This window comes from Tamandua tetradactyla, chromosome 6 (genome assembly GCF_023851605.1).
Source record: "Tamandua tetradactyla isolate mTamTet1 chromosome 6, mTamTet1.pri, whole genome shotgun sequence".
Classification (NCBI taxonomy): domain Eukaryota; kingdom Metazoa; phylum Chordata; class Mammalia; order Pilosa; family Myrmecophagidae; genus Tamandua; species Tamandua tetradactyla.
Window position 1 is genome coordinate 32,372,647 of NC_135332.1, and position 20,405 is coordinate 32,393,051.

General features: G+C 37.7%; 1 protein-coding gene across 8 annotated transcripts in view; it reads left to right on the plus strand.

Moving 5' to 3' along the window:
* UTP18 (UTP18 small subunit processome component) overlaps positions 1-20,405 on the plus strand; it is an 88,121-nt gene that overhangs the window by 16,992 nt on the left and 50,724 nt on the right. For 7 of the 8 annotated variants that reach the window (XR_013177614.1, XR_013177613.1, XR_013177615.1 and 4 more), the window contains exons 5-8: positions 6,501-6,568; positions 13,238-13,326; positions 15,941-16,066; positions 16,167-16,341. Coding sequence is in view for 3 of the 8 variants with exons in the window: in XM_077164812.1 (XP_077020927.1) it covers positions 6,501-6,568; positions 13,238-13,326; positions 15,941-16,066; positions 16,167-16,341 (458 nt within the window). In the remaining 5 variants the exon portion in view is untranslated. The remainder of the gene's footprint in view (positions 1-6,500; positions 6,569-13,237; positions 13,327-15,940; positions 16,067-16,166; positions 16,342-20,405) is intronic. The other variant, XR_013177617.1, reaches the window with a different exon arrangement.

Genomic DNA, 20,405 nt, shown 5'->3' on the forward strand with positions numbered 1-20,405 from the left:
ATGTCTTTACATTTGAAGTCTATTTTGTCTGATATTAGTATAGCTTCTGCTTTATTTTGGTTACAACTTGTGTGGAAAATCCTTTTCTATCCTTTCACTTTCAGTCTACTTGTATCTTTGTTTCTGAGTCTCTTGTAAGCAGCATATAACTGGATTATGTTTCTTAATCCATTCTGCCAATCTGTATCTTTTAGTTGGTAAAATTAGTCCGTTAACGTTCAGAGTTATTACTGAAAAGGCATTTCTTGATTCCACCATTCTTAACTTTATTATTTGTCAGATCTATATATTCTTTTCCCTCTTTCTCTTTGTATTATTTAAATTACCCTTAGTGATACTCTTCAATTCTGTGCCCTCTTCCAGACCTCCCTCTCCTGTCTTTTTTTTTCACCCAGCAGAACTCTTCTTAATTTCTTATAGGGCCAGTCTCTTTTTTTTTTTTTTTTTAATTTTTATTAATAAAATCAATCAACATACAACATGAACATTCTTAATGTATCAACATTCCATACTTGATGTGCAGTCAGTGGCTCACAGTATCATCACATAGCTGCATATTCATCACCATGATCATTTCTCAGAGCATTTACATCACTCCAGAAAAAGAAATAAACAGAAAATGAACAAACTCATATATACTATACCCCTTACCCCTCCCTCTCATTGACCACCAGTATTTCCCTCTACCCAGTTTAACATTTGTTCGCCCTGTTATTTATTCATTTCTCGTCCACATTCTTTACTCATATGTCCATACCATAGACAAAAGGAGCATCAGAACAGGTTTTCATAATTGCATAGTCATTTGGGAAAGCTATATCATTTTACAATCATTGAAAGAAACATGGCTACTGGAACACTGCGCCACAGCTTCAGGCACTTCCCTCCAGCCTCTCTAATATACCTTAAACTGAAAAGATTATCTGTATAATGCGTAAAAATAACCTTCAGGATAACCTCTCGACTACTTGAAATCACTAAGTCACTGACTCCTTATTTTGTCTTCTTTCTCCCCTCCCCCTTCAGTCAAGAAGGTTTTCTCAATCCCTTGATGCTGAGTCCCAGCTCATTCTAGGATTTCTGTCCCACCTTGCCAGCAAGGTTTATACCTCTGGGAGTCATGTCCCACGCAGAGAGGGGAAGGGCAGTGAGTTTGTTTGCCATGCAAACTGAGATAGGCCACATCTGAGCAATAAAAGAGAGGGCCCGTCTCTTGTTGATACATTCTTTCAGGACTTCTTTGCCTATGAAAACTAATCTCTCCTTCAATTTTGAAGGATAATTGACTGGGTACAGAATTCTTGGCTGGAAGTCTTTTTCTTTCAAGATCTTGAATATATCATACCACTGCCTTTTCTCCTTTAGGGTGCTAGTTGAGTAGTCTGAACTCAGTCTTATTTGATTTCCCTTGTAAGTAGTAGATTGTTTTTCTCTTGCCACTTTCAGAATTTTCTGCTTCTCTTCAATATTTGACAGACTGATTAGTATATGCCTTGTGAAAGGTCTATGTGGATTTATTCTGTTTGGAGTTCTTTGGGCTTCTTTGACTTGTATATTTATGTCCTTTGTAAGGGTTGGGAAATTTTCCCCCATTTTGTCCTCAACTACTCTTCCTAGTTTTTACTCCTCTCTTTTCCTTCTGGGACACCAGTGATTCTTAGATTTGTGTACTGTGTTTTGTCTGTCATTTCCCTGAGTTCCCATTCAATTTTTTCCATCTTTTTTGCCATTTGCTGTTTTTTGTTTGTTTGTTGTTTGTTTTTTAACATGGACAGGCACTGGGAATCAAACCCAGGTCTCCGGCATGGCAGGAGAGAGCTGTGCACCATTTGCTGTTTTGAGTCTTCAGAGGCAGTTATCCTGTCCTCTGTATGACTTATTTTTTCTTCTGTCTCTTCAAATCTGGTGTTGTGTGCCTCTAGTATGTGTTTTATTTGGTCAACAGAGTCTTTAATCTCTGTGATTTTCGCTAATTTTCTATTTATCCTTTCAAATTCCTTTTTGTGCTCCTCTACTGGCTTCTTGATCTCCTTTATGTCATTTGCTATCACACTTATTTTGTTAAGTATTGTATGAGCATCTTTGATTTATTATTCCAATGTCTGTGTCTTCTCTGGTGTTTTAATTTGGTCATTAGTCAGGGCTCTGTCTGTCTGCATTGTGATATGCTTAGTGATCCTCTGCTGTCTTCATGGCATGTAAATATCTTGATTGATTTACTTTGGGTTTTGATTTATTTCAGTAGTCTAAGGCTTTGTGTTAGCTGGATGGTTTTTCAGCAGGGAGCAGGGCACAGGGTGGAGCACTCAGTATGGTGATTTGTTTCAGTGCAGGTTATGTATACAGGTTGGGGATGCCATGCTGATGCTTGTGAACATGGGCACCCAGCGGCCAGGGAGAATGCAGCTATGTGGGTGCACCATTCTGGGGGATGTAACCCTGGTTTGCACTGGTCTAAGGCACTGGGCGCTTTGTGCGCAGGCATAGAGCTTTGGCAGCAGATCGGCATTATGTCTTCATGGATTGGCGGCAGATGCTACCTGGTTGTACAGGTTGGCACTTTTTCAGAGCTGGGAAGTGAGGCTGGGGGCTGTGTGCATGTGTGGTTCTAGGACAGCTGTAAAGTGCGGTTGCCAGAGCTGAATGACGTGATTGGGGGCCCATGCTCATGCGTGGGCCTGGGAGTGCCCTAAATGGATGCACTGAGTTCAGGGAGGGGGGCATGAGGCTATGTGACACTATAAGTGGGGGATGGGGGTAGCTTAGGTATGGAAGTTAGTGCCTGCAACCTTTATGCACTGGCGACAGCCTTCAGGGAGCAGGGAGGAGGAGGTAGTGCTCGAGAGCTGTGTTGGGCTGCACTTATGGTGGTGGTAAGGGGCAGGTATGTGCACTGGGGGCTGGTGGGGTGGATGCGCTTGGAGTGTGGGGAATGGGACCAGGTGATGGGGTTCAGGTATGTGGGTTGTGGGGTGAGTCACTGGTCACGGGGCTATGCTGGTGCCCAAGGAACGTGGCCTGGCTCACTTCCTAGTCCCACGTTCCCGTCCGTACCCTCCCACGGCTGCGTACCTCTTCCAGGCTCCAGCTTTCTGCCTCTCAGTTCCTCAGCCTCTGCGACCAGGGCTGCCGCATGTGATGGAGAAGGTTCTCCCAGGTCAGGCGCATTCTCAGATTGGCTGCTCCAGTTGCCCTCCTTTTCCCTTCTCTAACTTTTTCGTGGAACGGGGTAATCTTGAGCTACTCTAGTCAGCCATCTTCACGGATGTCCGTCTTCACCTTTTTGACAAAGTCTTTTGAGGTGCAGAAGTTTTTGATTTTGAGGAGTTCCCTTTATCTATTTATTTCTTTTGTTCCTTGTGCTTTGGGTGTGAAGTTTAGGAAGCTACCTCCTATTACTAGGTCTTGAACATGTTTCCCTACATTTTTTTCTAGAAGCTTTATGGTACCAATTCTTACATTTAGGTGTTTGATCCACTTTGAGTTAACTTTTGTATAGGGTATAAGGTAAGGGTCCTCTTTCATTCTTTTGACTGTTTATATCCAGTTCTCCCATGCCTATGTATTAAAAAGACTATTTTGTCACAGTTTGGTGGATTTGGGGACCTTGTTAAAAACCAGTTGACAGTTGGTGTTCTATTTCTGCACTCTTGATTTGATTCCTTTGGTCAGTACTTCTCTCTTGTGCCTAGTACATACAGTTTTGACCGCTGTAGCTTTATAACAAGTTTTAAAATCAGGGAGTGTTAATCCTCCTACTTCATTCTTCTTTTTAAGGATCCTTTTAGCTTTTTGTGGTGTCTTTCCCATCCAGACAAATTTGGTAACTAGCTTTTTTCAGGTCTTCAAAGTAGGTTGTTGGAATTTTGATTGGTACTGCATTGAATCTGTAAATCGATTTGGGTAGAATTGGCATCTTAACTATATTTAACTTTCCTGTCCATCACCAGGGAATGTCTTTCCATGTATTTAGATCTTCTTTGATTTCTTTTAGCAATGTTAGGTAGTTTTCTATGGACAAGTCCTTTACGTCCCTAGTTAAGTTCATGCCTGGGTACTTGATTCTTTTAGTTACTATTTTAAATGGAATTTTGTCCTTAACTGACTCCTCAGTTAGGTCATTGCTTGTTTGTAGAAATATTGCTGATTTTTGGACATTAGTTTCATATCCTGCAACCTTGCTGAATTTGTTCATTAGCTCAAGTAACTTTGTTGTAGATTTCTCAGGACTTTCCAAGTATGTTGTTATGTCTTCTGCAAATAATGAAAGTTTACTTCCTTCTTTCCAGTTTGGATGCCTTTTATTTCTTTTTCCTGTCTCATTGCTCTAGCTTGAACTTCTAGTACAACCTGATAAGTGAGTTAGACCTAACACACATATATAGTTCATTACACCCCAAAACACCAGGATGTGCATTCTTCTCTAGTGCTCTTGGAACATTCTCCAGGTTAGACCATATGGTGGGGCACAAAGCAGGTTTTTATAGATTTAAAAACATTGAAATTATAGAAAGCACTTTCTCACATCGCAGTGGAATGAAGCTGGATCTCAATAAACACCAAAGAACGGAAACATTCAGAAATATATGGAGATTAAATAATGCACTCTTAAACAACCAATGGGTCAAAGAAGAAGTTGCTAGAAGAATCAGTAGGTATTCGGAGGTGGATGAAAATGAGAGTACAGTATATCAGAAGGGGATCAGCCGAAGGTTGTGCTGAATGGGAAATTTATTGCCCTAATTACCTACATTAAAAAAACAAGAAAGAGCTAAAATCGAGGGCGTAAGTGCTCACCTGGAAGAACTCAAGAAAGAAAGCAAACTAACCCCAAACAAATAGAAGAGAAATAACAAAGATTAAAGCAGAGTTAAATGAACGGGAGAATAAAAGAACAATGAAATCAGTAAAACCGAAAGTTGGTTCTTTGAGAAAAATCAATAAAATCAGTGGGCCGCTATCAAGGTAACAAAAAAAGAGAGAGGATGCAAATAAACAAAATCATAAATGAGAAGGTGTGTGTTACCACAGACCCTGAAGAAATAAAAGAAATCATAAGACAATACTATGAATAACTATATGCCAACAAACTAAACAACTTATATGAAATGGACAAGTTCCTAGAAATATGCAGACAAGCTACACTGACTCAGGAAGTTATAGAAGACTTCAGCAAACCAAACAAGTAAAGAGATTCAGTCAGTCATCAAAAACCCCAGTATGAGGGCCAGTTTTATGAGACATTCCAAAAAGAACAAACACCAGTCCTGCTCAAACTTCTTCAAAAAATTGAGGGAACAGGTAGTGTTACTTAACTAATTTTATGAAGCTAATATCATTTTAATACCCAGACAGGGTCAAGATACTATAAGAAAGGAAAACTATAGGCCAGTCTTCCTCAATATGATATAAGATATGATATGCAATGCTATAAGAAAATTTTCCTTTCTTATAGCATCATTTATCATATTTTCTTGTATCAATATGATATAGGGCATATATGAAAAACTGATAGCCAGCATCGAACTCAATGGAGAGAGACTGAAAGCTTTCCCCCTAAGATCTGGAACAAGAAACAAGAATGCCCTCTTAACCACTGTTATTCAACATTGTTTCATCTTTTTGTTCAGCTTCCTGGTTGTCTATGGCTGGTGGACTAGTTTAGTGGATTAGTTCATATTTCTGCATTAAGCAATTAGACTCTTTTCCCTTTTCCAGACATCATCCCTTCAGAATGTAACTGTCATACTTCTTGTAAAATTTAATTTTTTGGATGTGAAATACTCCCATTTCATTCAAATGATATATGATTAACTTTTGCACATTCTTAGCAATCTGGTTATTTTCTTTCAGGTATGTTCTGCCATGTAGTGTATGTACTATGACTGGTTTGTAATCGTGTAGGAACTTCTTTATGTAGTCTTCAAGATCTGGGATGTGTTGATGTTAGCAAATAAGAGAACCCTATAACTAGTCCTAAATATGTATTTAACACCAAGTACATATTAGGGATCAGTTTAGATAGGCAGAAGTTCATGAAAATTTTCAATTATATACAGATTGTGACTGTACTATGTGAGTAGCCCCTCTGTTCTTTTTTTTTTTCTTTTCTTTTCTTTTTTACATGGGCAGGCGCTGGGAATCGAACCTGGGTCCTCTGGCATGGCAGGCAAGCATTCTTGCCTGCTGAGCCACCGTGAATGCCCCCCCCTGTTCTTATAAATAATAACTTAATTAGAAGAGATGCTGTATGTGTGTGTGTGTGTGTGTATATATATATATATATATTTATATATATACGCTGTCTAGTGTGATCTAGCCTGTACTGTATAAATGTATCAAACTCTGTGAACATCAGACATTTACTATAGGGTGGGCAACGGTGACTCAGTGGCAGAGTTCTCGCCTGCCATGCCATAGACCTGGGTTTGATTCCTGGAGCCTGGTCATACCACGTAAAAATGTTTACTACAAAATTTTATTTTTGTATTTTTGCTCAGATTTCAGCATGCCATGGGGGGAGTCCCTACCTGGGCAGAAACTAAAAGGCAGAGAACATCTTCAGGTTGTGAGTACTGATATCTCTGTTTAAGTTAGTAAACTAAGTTTCTTTTGTGTCCTCCTTTTTGATCTTTTACATGAAGTTTATCAAAACCTGGTGCTCTAAATCTGTTCTTTCTCTGAGGGAAGTCCTTTTTCAATTGTAAAGCTTACTTAATAGCATGTTCTCCTCAGTAAGAACAATAAAGGGTAGATGGATTTTATGGTGTTTCTTTCTCAATTGTGTTGTATTATAACATAGGATTAAGGGGAAAATGGGTGGCATTGTTACTACTTGATTCAAAGTCCCTTCTGAAAACATTGGCCGCTAATCTGGTTGTGCAATAGGAAATTGTTCTTATCTGTTTTAGAATGCAGTTTTCCTAGAATTACAGTATTTCAGATATGTTTATGAATTAAGTTAAGGTAGCTGTTTAAACAGAAAACGTTTGAGATACCAGTGGTTTAAAGGAAGGTGTTTATTTCCACATACAAAATTGGAATGGAGAGGAGGTCTGTCTCCTACTTCAGCGACCCAAGCCTTATAGAGATTCTGTCACCTTTAGGCTGGGTGTTCCAAAGTTCCCAAGATGTTGGCATCTAGTTGGCTTATGGGGGGAAGAGACAGAGGCTTACCTAAAGGAGATTTTTATAGGCCTGGCCTGTAAGTGATAAACTTCACTCACATTTATCAGCCAAAAGTTAGTTAGAAGGCCACACAAACTGCATGGCATCCAGGATATACAGTTTGGGTTTATGTCCAGAAGGAAAATGAAATGGATTCAGTCAGTAACTAGCCAATTTGCTACTATCTAATTTCTTAGGCTAATGCTTTCATTTTACAGATGAGGATAATGAGGTTCAAAGAGATAAAGTTACCTTGTCCAAGGTATATTTATCATTGGCAGCATGGTGACTAGACCCTTACTTCACATTTACCTTCCTATTCTTCTTATTATTATTTAAAAAATTTTTTTTCTTTTTTACATGGGCAGGCACTGGAAACTGAACCTGGGTCTCCAGCATGGCAGACAAGAACTCTGCCTGCTGAGCCACCATAGCCCGCCCTCTATTATTTTTAATCTATAGATATTTCATCAGGTATCTTTAAAAGGGAAGTACTACCCTTTTTAACCCTAATCATGATGATTTCAAAACTCAGCAGTAATTCCTTAATATCATGGATTGGCTTGTTTTGTTAATTGAGTCTTTTAGCTTGCTTTGTCTTCATAGTGTTTTTGAATCTGACTTGATATTTTTTGAAAGGTTTGGAAATTCTCAGACATAATTCCTTCAAACATTGTTTGTGTTCCAGTGTCCCCTTTCTTCTGGGATACTCATTGCATGTATATTAAATGTTTCTAACCTACTTTGTTTTCTGTTCTGTATTTTCTATTTTTCTATTTTGCCTGCATAGTTTGTTCTGATCCATTTTGTAGACTACTGATTCTCTCTTTAGATAATTTTGATAGACTGTTAAAACCATCCATTGGGATCTTAATCATTGTATTTTTCTGTTCTAAAATTTATAGTTGGTTCTTCTTTTGTGGTTTCTGGTTCACTGGCTCAATTTTTAATCTTCTTACAATGTCTATCTATTTGGGTTTATTCTGTTTAGATTTAATTGGTCATCTTGGATGTGTATATTCATGCCTTTTGTTAAATTTGGGAAATTTTCAGCTATCATTTATTTGAATTTTCTCTCTGCCCCTTTCTCTCTTCTCCTTCTGGGACTCTCACAATGTGTATATTTGTATACCTCATGGTGTCCCACAGGTACCTAAAGCTCTGTTCACTTTCCTTTGTTCTTTCCTCTTTCTCCTTCCCGGACTGGATGATTTTGATTGTCTTATCATCATGTTCACTGATTCTTCCTTCTGCCAGCTCCAATCCACTGTTGAACCTCTCTAGGAAATTTTGAATTTCTGTTACTGTGCTTTAGCTCTCTGTGGTTCCTTTTCATAATTTCCATCTTCTATTTTAACTCTCTGTGTTCATCTGTCATTTTTCTGATTTCTTTGTCCATTAGCTAATGTTTTCCATTAGCTTTTTGAGCGTATTTAAGACTGCTTATTAAAAGTCTTTAGCGTGTTTCATATCTGGTCCTCTTCATTAATGGTTTCTAATGCTTCAGTCTTCTTCTTTGCCTGGACCATTGCTTCCTGCTTCTTTGTATGTTTTGTAACCTTTTGTTGAAACTTGACATTTTGATAGTTTAATGCATTTCTGGAACATGAGCTCTGAGGTATCTTCCTTACAGCTTGTATCCAGCTAGTATTATGACAGAGCCTTTCTTGAATGCAAGGAGTGAGAAAAAAAAAGCAGAAAGTTAAAGAGAATATACTTTTCCCATTCCTTGCAGGTTGGCCTTTATGAGTATTCTCCTTGAGGGCTTGTTCATACAGTGTTTTTAGAGAACAGCTGCAGGTCAATGCATAGGGACCTCCCAGATCCTTTCTGCACTTTTGTCTTGTCTTCGGCATGAGCATGTGGCTCTGGGAATTTGTCCATTACTTGGTTTCCAAGTCTGCTCTTTACTCGGAAACAGTTTCTTTATAGTCCTGGGTGCTGCTCTGTTTGTCTGACAGCCAACAGTCCCTTACTCTAGGCAGAATGCATGACCTGTCCGCTCTTTTGCAGAGTCTGTGGGAGTGCTTGGTGAGATACCTTCTAATTATGGGATGGTGAGTGCCTCAGGCCAACATCAGACAGTTTGGGCCAGAGACACATGCTCCCAGTATGTGCATAAGGGTTACTTTGCTCCCTTTAGAACTGGGACCAGGGATCTGCACTGTGAGTATGGTCTGACACCATGCCCAACTGGTGAGGGAAGAGAGATGGGTCAGTTAGGATGCCATGAGAGCCTTTCACTTCTTTCTTATTTTCCTTTTTTCAATTAGAGAAGTTGGGGGTTTACAGAACAATCATGCATAAAATACCAGATCCCCATATGCCACCCTAATTTATAACCTGACATTGTTGTGGTACATTTGTTACAAATGAAGAAAGCACATTTTTATAATTGTGCTTTTAACTGTAGTTCATGGTATAACTTCATTGTTTGTGTTGTACAGCTCCATGGATTTTTTTTTTACTATAGTACCATATATACAATCTGACGTTTTCCCTTTTTACATTCAGATGTATATTTAAGTGCTTTCGATTATGTTCATAATGTTCTACCATTGCCACCATCCATTAACAAAACATTTCCATTGTTCCAAGTAGGAAATCTCTATATTATAAGCCTTAACTGCCTATTCTTTCACCACCTACCCTAATCCTCCCACTTTTTTTAAAAGGCGGTTTTATTGAGATGTATTTACACACCATGGAATCCATCCATAACAGTCCTTGGCTTCCAGTATATTCACATATTTGTGTATTCATCACAGTCAATTTTAGAACATTTTCATTACTCCACAAAGAAAAAACCTGGGGGTGCACAGGTGGTTCAGTGGTAGAATGCTTGCCTTCCATGTGGGAGACCTGGGTTTCATTCCTGGACCATGCACCCCCTTAAAAAAACAAGAAAAAGAAAAAGAAAAAAACCCGTATCCCTATACCCCCTTATTATTGACACTTAGGATTGATGTGGTACCTGTATTACAAGCTATGAAAGAATATGAAAATACAACTGGTAACTGTAGTTCTTAGTTACTTTAGGTCTGTTTTTCCCATATGCCACCCTGTTGTTTACACCTTGTGATAGTGATGTGCATTTGTTGCAGTTTATGAAAAAATATTCTTATATTTGTGCTATTAACTAGTCAACATCCATAACAGAGCTCACTGTGTTATACAGTCCCATGTTTTATCCTGTAGCTTTCTTTAGAGTCATGTTATGTCCCTAAACTTACCCTTTCAACCACATTAACCCACATAATTCAGGACTATTAATTACACTCACAATAATGTGTGACCATCACTCTATCTCCAAACATTTACAATCCATCTAATTAAAAAGTCTGCATAAATTAAGCCTCATCTCTGCATTTACTACCCTCATTCCGTCTCCTGGTAACCTGTAATCTAGATTTTAACTCCATGAATTTACTTACCTATAATTAGGTCAGATTAGTGAGATCATATAATATTTATCCTTTTGTGTTGGCTTATTTCACTCAACATAATGTCCTCCAGGTTCATCTGTGTTGTCCCATGCATCAGGACTTCATTCCTTTTTATACCTGAATAACATTCCTTTGTGTGTATATACCAATTTTGTTTATCCGTTCATTGGTTGATGGACACTTGGGTTGCTTCCATTATTTGGCAGTTGTAAATAATGCATCTAGGAACATTGGTGTGTTTGAGCCATGGTGTTTGAACCCATGCTTTCACCTCTTGTGGGTGTATGTATGTCTAGTAGCGGGATTGCCGGGTCATTTGACAAGTCTATACTTAGCTTCCTGAAGAACCACCAAACTGTTTTGCACAGCGACTGCACCATCTTACATACCCAACAGCAGTGAATGAGTGTTCCTATTTCTCCACATCATCTCTAGTACTTGGTGTGTTGTTTTTCTAATAGAGGCCATTTTAGTAAGTGTGAAATATCTCATTGTAGTTTTGATTTGTACTTCCCTAATAATTAGTGATACTGAACATCATCTCATGTGCTTTTTAGCTGTTCGTACTTCCTCTTTGGAAAAATGTTTATTGCAGTCTTTTGCCTGTTTTTTTTTTTAATATATTTATTGACAAATCTTCACACACATGTAGTCCATAAATGGTGTACAGTCAGTGGCTAACAGTATCAGCCCACAGTTGTGTATTTATCACCATGATTATTTTTAGAACATTTGCATCACTCCAGAAAAAGAAATAAAAAGAAAAAAGAAGAAACTCATATATCCCATACCCCTTATCCCTCCCTCTCATTGACCACCAGTATTTCAATCTACCCAATTTATTTTACCCTTATTCCCCTATTATTTATTTATGTATTTTTACTCGTCTTATCCATGCCTGGGTAAAAGGAGCATCAGAGACAAGGTTTTCACAATCACACAGTCACATTGTAACAGTTATATTTTTATACAGTCATCTTCAAGAATCAAGGCTATTGGAACATAGCTCAACAGTTTCAGGTGCTTTCCTCCAGCCACTCTACTATATTATAAACTAAAAAGAGATATCTATATAATGCGTAAGAATAACCTCCAGGATAACCTCTTGAATCTGTTTGAAATCTCTCAGCCACCTTTTGGCCGTTTTTAAATTGAGTTGTTTGTCTTTTTATTGTTGAATTGTAAGATTTCTTTATATATTCTGGGTATCAAACCCTTATTGGTATGTGGTCTCCAAATACTTTCTTCCATTGAGCTGCCTTTTCACTTTGTTGACAAAGTTCTTTGAAGCACAGAATTTTGAGAAGGTCTCGTTACCTGTTTTTTCTTTTGTTACTGTGCTTTGTGTGTAAAGTCTAAGAAACTATTGCCTACTAAAAACTCTTGGGATTCTTCCCTGTATTTTCTTTTAGGGGTTTTATGGTACTGACTCTGATGTTTAGGTTTTTTATCCATTTTGAGTTGATTTTTGTATAAGGTATCATACAAGGTTCATATGTATAAGGTTCCTCTTTCATTCTTTTGAATATAGATAGCCAGTTCTTTCAACACCGTTTGCCCACTTTTAAGTAGCCTTTTTTTGATTCCGTGCTCACCCTGTTACTGCAGCCCTTTAACTACTTTCTGGAATTTTGAGGAAGATGTTCAGCCACTTCTTACTGGTAGTTTGGTCTTTTGTCGGGGGACAGAGCCCTTAAGTATCTCATTTTGTCTAAATTTTTCCTTTTGGCTTTCAGTTGTTGCCTTTTGTCAATATTGGCCTGGTTACTTTTCATTGAGTGTTAGACATTATATATAACAATTCTGATTAGAGGTCTAGGCTGAATATATCTTTCTCCAGAGAGTATTTGTTCATTTCTATAGGTGACTAGGCAAGGTTCACCAGCAGTCCCAGCATTATAATTAATGAGGGAGTGTGGTGGTTCAAAGCTGGGTTTCAGTCCTTGAAGATTTTCTTATCATTCTTTAATTTCACCATTAAGCCTAGCATGTAGGATTTTGTCATCCTAATCTGGGTGGGTTTACCAGACCCCCTCAAAAAACTTCCAGGGCTCTCTGCTCTAGTTTGTTCCCCCTTAGCCCCATGAGTCTTTTAAAAACTCTGTCCAGCGTCTCAGCTGTCTTTACTAGAACTGTTAATCATTTCTATGGGAAAAGAAACCCTTTTAGCTCTGTTTGAAATTTCCATTTGAAATTGTGATACACAGTTTGCTGACATTGATCTTTTAGTGAACTAAAAAGTCTAGTTATTCTTCCATATGTATTGTTAAGCTAGATAGGTTATTCACCCTATTGCTTATTTTGCTGTGGTTACAAGTTCATCTTTTTAAATTAAATGCTGGTTTTATTTCAGCTTTACTTAGTTTTTTCTTGTTTTAACCACCATCTGTATATGTGTATCTTTCATTCCAGTGTGATATTTTAATTTTAACTAATATCTTGAGCTCTTTGCTATCTTTTCCCTTTCTTTCAATTGTATTTTGCTTTTAATAATTGCAGCTTTAAAAAGGGGGTTGGGGTTGCAAGATTGAGAGGAAAGTTGAAGAGTGAAATATAGACATTTGGAATTGGAAAACGACAATCTGGGTTGATTCTAAAGAGCCTTATGGATTGGTTTTAATTAGATGAAAGTGAAGAGGATGAAGATGATTTGTTGCAAAGAACTGGAAACTTCTTATCCACCTCAACTTCTCTCCCAAGAGGCATCTTGAAGGTGAGAGTCAATGAAGTTGGCCTGTCCAGCTATTTACCTCTGAAATCCATTCTGCTTCCCCATTATAGATATATAAATTTTTATTATCTGTGGGTGTTTTAGTTTGCTAATGCTGCCAGAATGGAATATACCCAAAATAAAACGGCTTTTTATAAAGGGGATTTATTAAGTTACAAGTTTACAGTTCCAGGGCCTTAAAAATGTCCAAACTAAGGCATCCAGAGAAAGATACCTTGACTCTGAAGAAAGGCCCTTTCGTATGGGAACGCACATGGCTGGTGTCTGCTGGTCCTCGCTCCAGATTTTGGTTGCCTTTCGTTTCTCTTTAGGTATCTGTAGGTCCTCACGTGGCTGTTCCAGAGCAAAACTTTAGGTTTTATATCTTAGCTTAACATCTCTTTGTGAAAGGCACAGTGTAACATCTTCTGGGCTTTGGTTCCTGTCTTGCTTCTGTCAGCTCTCTTGGCTCCTGGCATCTCCTGCAGCTTCTGCATTTCAAACGTCTGTGTCCAAGCTTTCTCTTAAGTGTTTCCCTGTGTTGGCTCTTTTAAGGACGCCAGTAAACTGATCAATCGGAGGGTGTTAAATTATGTCCTCAAGAATCTTCTGGCAGTCCTTTTGATTCCTCCCTTTGCATTTTTCTTCATTTCCATTGGCACTGACCTAGTCCAATACTGCTCTCATTTCTCAACTGGTCTACTTACTGATGGAACTTCATGACTGGTCTTGCCACTTCCACTTTACCTCTTAATACCCCATTCTTCATAGTAACAGAGGGATCTTTTACATATAAAATATCTGGTCGTGTCACTTTTTGTTGCTCTTAAAAGTCTTCTAAATTCCCTGTTGTAGTCTGCACTGCCCTTCACTATCTGGCTTCTTTCTTTGTCTTCAGCTTCATCTCAGACCTCTCTATCCCTTAATTACTTGAACCATGCCAACCTTCTTTCTAACTTGCCAGGTCCTTTTCTATCCCTGAACCTTGTTTTGTCTTTCAGCACAAATGGCCTCATAACAAGGCTCTCCATTGTAACTGGTCTGTGCCAGTTACTTTTTTTCCTGGGCTATAAATCTGTTTAATGCAACAGATATTAAGAAAGCATAATCTTTTTTTTTAACATTTGTTCCCCGTATTATTTATTTATTTTTAATCCATATTTTTTTACTCATCTGTCAATATCGTAGATAAAAGGAGCATCAGACAAAAGGTTTTCATACTCACGTAGTCACATTGTGAAAGCTGTATCATTATATATTCATCTTCAAGAAACATGGCTGCTGGAACACAGCTCTACAGTTTCAGGCATTTCTCTCTAGCCTCTCTAATACACCTTTAATTTAAAAGGGAATAGATACCTATAAAATGTGTAAGAATAACCTACAGGATAGCCTCTTGACTCTGAAATCTCTCAGCCACTGACACTTCATTTTGTCTCATTTCTCACTTCCCCCTTTCAGTTGAGAAGGTTTACTCAGTCTCTTGATGCTGAGTCCATCTCATTCTAAGGATTTCTGTCCCACATTGCCGGGAAAGTCCACATCCCTGGGAGTCATGTCCCACATAGAGAGGGGGAGGGCAGTGAGTTTGCTTGCTGTGTTGACTGAGGGAGAGAGGCCACATCTGAGCAACAAAAAAGGTTTTCTGGGGGTGACTCTTAGGCCTGATTTTAAGTAGCCTTAGTCTATCTTTTGCGGGGATAAGTTTCATATGAACAAATCCCAAGATCGAGGGTTCATGTGCCAGTTACTTTTGAAGTCATCACTATGTCTAGTGTGTTCATTATGGTAATCAGTTTCCTATCCAGCACAGTGCCACAATTAAATATTTGTCAAATAAACAGCTTTCTCTATGATGTAGTTATTTTCCCCTGATATCAAACAGTGGCATGTGTATTTAGATGAGGAAGGGGAATCTGTTTTGGTAAATTACTAAGAGACAGGATAATTCAGACACTCTCTACCTTATGAAGACAAGTCATTCACTTCCTCCTCAGGGCATTTCAGCTTCATTGGAAATACAGCTGGCATGAAAATTTACTTCTTTGATTACAAACTAAATATATATTAATATGCACTTTTAAAAAATATAATTGAAATTTTAATGCAGGGAAAATAACCCTTAAGAACAAAAGAAGTAACTGAAAAAAGTCTAGTTGGTGTTTGTGATTATCATTACTTTAAACTAGCTATTATGTACCTTGAGAGATAAGCAACTGATGTCAACTGTGGGGATGGCCACACAGTTGCTCTTCTATGTTATAAATGCAAAGATGCTTTAGTAGTATTTTTAAGTCAAGTTTCCCTAGAAATCGATATTTTTTGATGAAATGGGTATATCCTGGGAAAATGACTATATACTCGTGGTTCAATAATGCTTAATTTAAACTTATAGATGTGGAAAGGACTTTCAGTCCTTTTATTTCATTAATGATAAAAATGGAATCTGTTATAGTAAGTGACTTGCTAGTTGGTGCCAAAACTGTCGTCTTCTAGTTACTGTTCCAATGCATTTTCTGTTCCATTATAAACTACTTTATAATGTCATTTTCATTGTCTGTAGAAAATATTGTTAATCCATTTGGACAGAACAAATTACAATTTGGTTTTTCTGTAGATGAAGAACTGCCAACATGCTAATGCTGAACGTCCTACTAGTGCTCAGATCTCATCTGTGCAGTTCCATCCTTGTGCGCAAGTTGTGATGGTTGCTGGATTAGATAATGCTATATCACTGTTTCAGGTATGCATTTTTAAATGAAAACTTACAGACCAAAGTGTTTACAACCAGGATACAGATCCATGGAAATAGCCAAAAGAAATGTTTTGTATTCCGTTAATAGGTTGATGGAAAAACGAATCCTAAAATCCAGAGCATTTATTTGGAGAAATTTCCGATTTTTAAGGCCTGTTTTACTGCTAATGGAGAAGAAGTTTTAGCCACAAGTACCCACAGCAAGGTCCTTTATGTCTATGATATGTTGGCTGGAAAGTTAATTCCTGTGCATCAAGTAAGAGGTAAGGTATCTGTTGAACAAACAGCTGCTCATTCCTCCCACCCAAGATCAGTTCATTTAACGTTATTTAAAACCACAAACCCTCCCTCCCCAGGGGTCTTAAAAAATGAGTTTCTTTCGTTATAGTATTTAGAAAATGTCATCTTGTTGAGATAATGTTTGAATGGAACTGGTGAACTGACTTATTTATTGGGCCTTATGGGATATGCTTAATATGGAAATACATATCCTTCTATACCAGAGAAGCAATTATAAATACTTGACTATGAAGGTAGCAGTTTATACAGCAGAAAGAGCATGAGCTTGGGAGCTAGAAAATCTGGGTTCTACTTCCTTGGAGAAGTTGTTTAACCTCTCTGGTCTTAAGGGATTTTGGAAATCCTCTTATTCTAATATTTAATAGAATTTTGGTTTCCATTTAAAAGGTATATAATGTATTTTAAAGAATAAACTACACTGTAAACTTTTTATCAGGTGAAAATTTATCTGTCCTTTGTCTTACTTATACTTTCTGTATCCCTCTTTCCCAATTATTGCAAAATATAGTGACCCCTTCATGAATATTTTGGGAACCAAAGTCCTTGGCCAAGTTAATATCATAAATCTTGAAGTGTCAGGTTTGGCATATGCTACAGCTCATTGGTAGTCTTCCCTTTACCTCCATGTGTGTGGGCTGTAAAGGACAAGAGTACCTCTGTAAAGCCATTTTCCTAGTAGTGGTTGAAAGTGAACAGGGCCAACTTTGTACAAAATTGTGGCTTTTGTTTTCAATCTTCTCTTTCTTGTGTTCCCTGATACCTACAGTGATTCTTTCTAAGTAGCTTCCCAGATGATCTAATTATTCTTTAAACCTGGACATCTCAAAATTTAATGGGCATACAGGTCACCTGGGAATCCGGTAAGATGAGCATTCTGATTTAATAATAGGTCTGGGGTTTAGGGCAAAGTATGCAGTTGTACAGAGCTCTTAGGTAATCTTGATGCTGTTGGTCAATGGACCTCATTTTGAGTTGAAGAGCCTTAAACCATCTTCCCATAGTGAAACAGAAAACATTTAGTAGTTATTACATATCATTTTGGTAATCAAGAGGAATGAACTTCGTCCTTCCTCTTGCATCAAGTTGGGAAAGACAAACCAGGCATGACTAAGATACATATTAAATGATCTTTATCCTGGATCTGCTAGGTGTGCAGTAGTGGTCAGGTCACCAGCTTCTTTTGGGCTATGGCATTCATCTTTCCCTTTAATGTTTCCCCTTCTCCTGTTTCTTCAGTAAGCATACTTGGTAAGATAACAGTAGTAATGATAAATCAAATACATTTCTGTGTATATGGGTATGCTACTGAGGTCTTTGCTCCATTCTCATCAGCATAAAACACTGAAAAAGGGGAAAACTTGCCAACTAGTTGGAATATGTAAGCCTCATATATATGCAAACTCTTTGGTTGTCAGAAATGCTAGTTAGAAAAATGAAGAATACAGGCTTGCTCTAAATGGTGCATTGCATTAACCTGTTGGGTTCTTAACCTGTGATCCATGGACCACTTACCTGGAAAGAATTCAGGGGTCTGTGAAGTTGGATAGGAAAACATTACATCTTTATTTTTATTCACCTCTAAATGAAATTGAGCATTGCCTTGAATTGGTAGTGTATTCAACAACCTTTATTCTGAGAAGGGAAGCATATAATAAAGCATATTGTCAGGATCTGGGGCACAAAAAAGGCTAAGAACCCCAGATTACTAGTTGGTACTCCAGAACCAATTGTCATTTACAAAGACAATTCTTAAGATATATGTTTTGTTCTGAGGAAGCATATAATAAAAGGAATTTGACCATTGGGAATCAAATTGATCAGTTGGGCAGCTATTTTGATTGTAGGCATTATGTTCGGGTAGTCTCTGAGCATTTCTTTAAACTCAGAGAATCATAAAGACTAAGAGAAGATTTTTTTTAAAGGCTTCCGCCCAAGGCCTGCCACATAGTAAATGCTCAATAAATGCTAATTGCAGTCGTTATGAATAGCATATATTTATCAGATCATAGACATCAACATACTTCCCTATAAAATTTGACTATATTCTAGTTAAATCTGTCATTCCTTTTACCAGTTACTCAGTGGTTAACTTGAAAATCATACCCACAAATGGATGTATCTGACAGCTTGAAAGCATTGCATTTTCTTACCCCAGGCCATATTGTAAATTCCATCTAGTCCCTATTTTTGAAAGGTTTGGCATTTGTAAAGAGCAATTGCAATGCTGATATTAGCATTTAATGTTGCTTTTTTTTTTGAGGTTAAAAGCAAAATGCTATATACATATAACTAAGAATTGCACTGTAAACTTTGGGTGAAAATACAGTCCTCTTTCTTATTTTTTCCAATTAATTGCTAAAAGAACTACCTGTTCTTAGTTGTTAGGAGTCTACTGTTTCATTCTTGAAAACAACCCCCCATCTTCTGAATTATCCCCAAGCAACAGAATTACCCAGTCCAAAAGAGTAGAATCTTCAAGCTAATTGCGGTAGAGAGAGCAATGGAGTGTGTAGTGGATCCTCTGATAATTTATCTCTGTTGCTGCTACATTGGGTCTGTGTTTACACTGATTCTGCACAGTACAATGAAAGTTGAAGATAGTTGTGCAGTCTGTATCTTTGCTAGGGCTGCAGTGGTGCCCAGCTCTAACACTTCTCACTGCCCAGTACTGTGTCATTAGAGTTAGATCTGTATGGGTTTCCAGCTTTAGCATCTTGTGTGTGCTAGAACTAGCCTCTTTCATTATTATTATTGTTGATGTTTGAGACTGTATCTGTATATTGTCAATATATAACGTTTGCCCAGATATTGGGATTAAAATTATACTCTTAGTAGAAATAGATTCATAGTGAAGGAGGTTAATCATCATCAGAAGTAACTTCAATGATTTGAAATGTGTCTGAATTGATTTTTGGAACAGGAGTCCAAGGGAACTAGGAGGTAGTCTTTGGGAGGCAGGATTAGAGTGGGATGTCCAGTTGATGGTAGTGTAAACCATCTTAAACAAAGACTGTTAACAGAGTAGAGAGATTCTCTGTGGAGTCTTAATCAGCAATTTCTAAGGGGAGCAATGTATAATATATTTTTTAGGGGAACAAGGGTACTTGACCAGATTTTTCTTAATCCCTTTTCTATGATTGTATTTTCACTTACCAACTTAAAAATTTTATAACATCTCTTTATATATAATTTTATCACACACACACACACACACATATGAATGATTAGACAATATATTCATGTTATGAAAAAAATCCAGTAAGTTCTAAAGAGTATAAAGTGATAAAGTCTCTTTCCCTCCATTTCCCTAGCCACCTCCATCCTTCCTTTCCATGGAAGTAGCCAGTTGTACTGATTATATATTCTTTCTATTAGCAACTTTTTGCCGAGTAACCTGGCCTTTTTTTTTTTTTTTTTTTTTTTGCATGGGCAGGCACTGGGAATCAAACCTGGGTCTCTGTCATGGCAGGCAAGAACTCTGCCGCTGAGCCACCGTTGTACTGCCCATAACCTGGCTTTTTAAGTATTCTGATATTAGAAGGGGTCTCCCACACAGTGCATATGAGCCTTTTAAGGACAGCATGGCCCTCTGTATAGAAGAAAATTTGTGCTCTAGTTTATATACATAGTTCATGTGACTTGGTTACATGCATCATATCCTGAGAAGCTAATCAACTCTTGAATATACTGACACATTTTTTGTTTTGTTTTGTTTGTTTATTTTCGTTTGTTTTTGACATACAAAGTAAGGGATTAGATTTCCACTCATCATGGGATGCTAGATAAATGGCCAGTAACTAGTTTATGTGTTTTTTTGTTTGTTTGTTTTTTTGTGTTTTTTTTTGGCATGGGTAGGTTCCAGAAATCAAACCCAGATTTCCAGCATGGCAGGCAAGAATTCTACTACTGAGCCACTATTGTACCACCCTGATAATGTGTTTTTGATTTTCTCTAACTACAGTATATTCATCTTCTGATGACAAGCTGGACAAAAAAGTATAATTTGTCCTTTTAATTAATGAGAGCT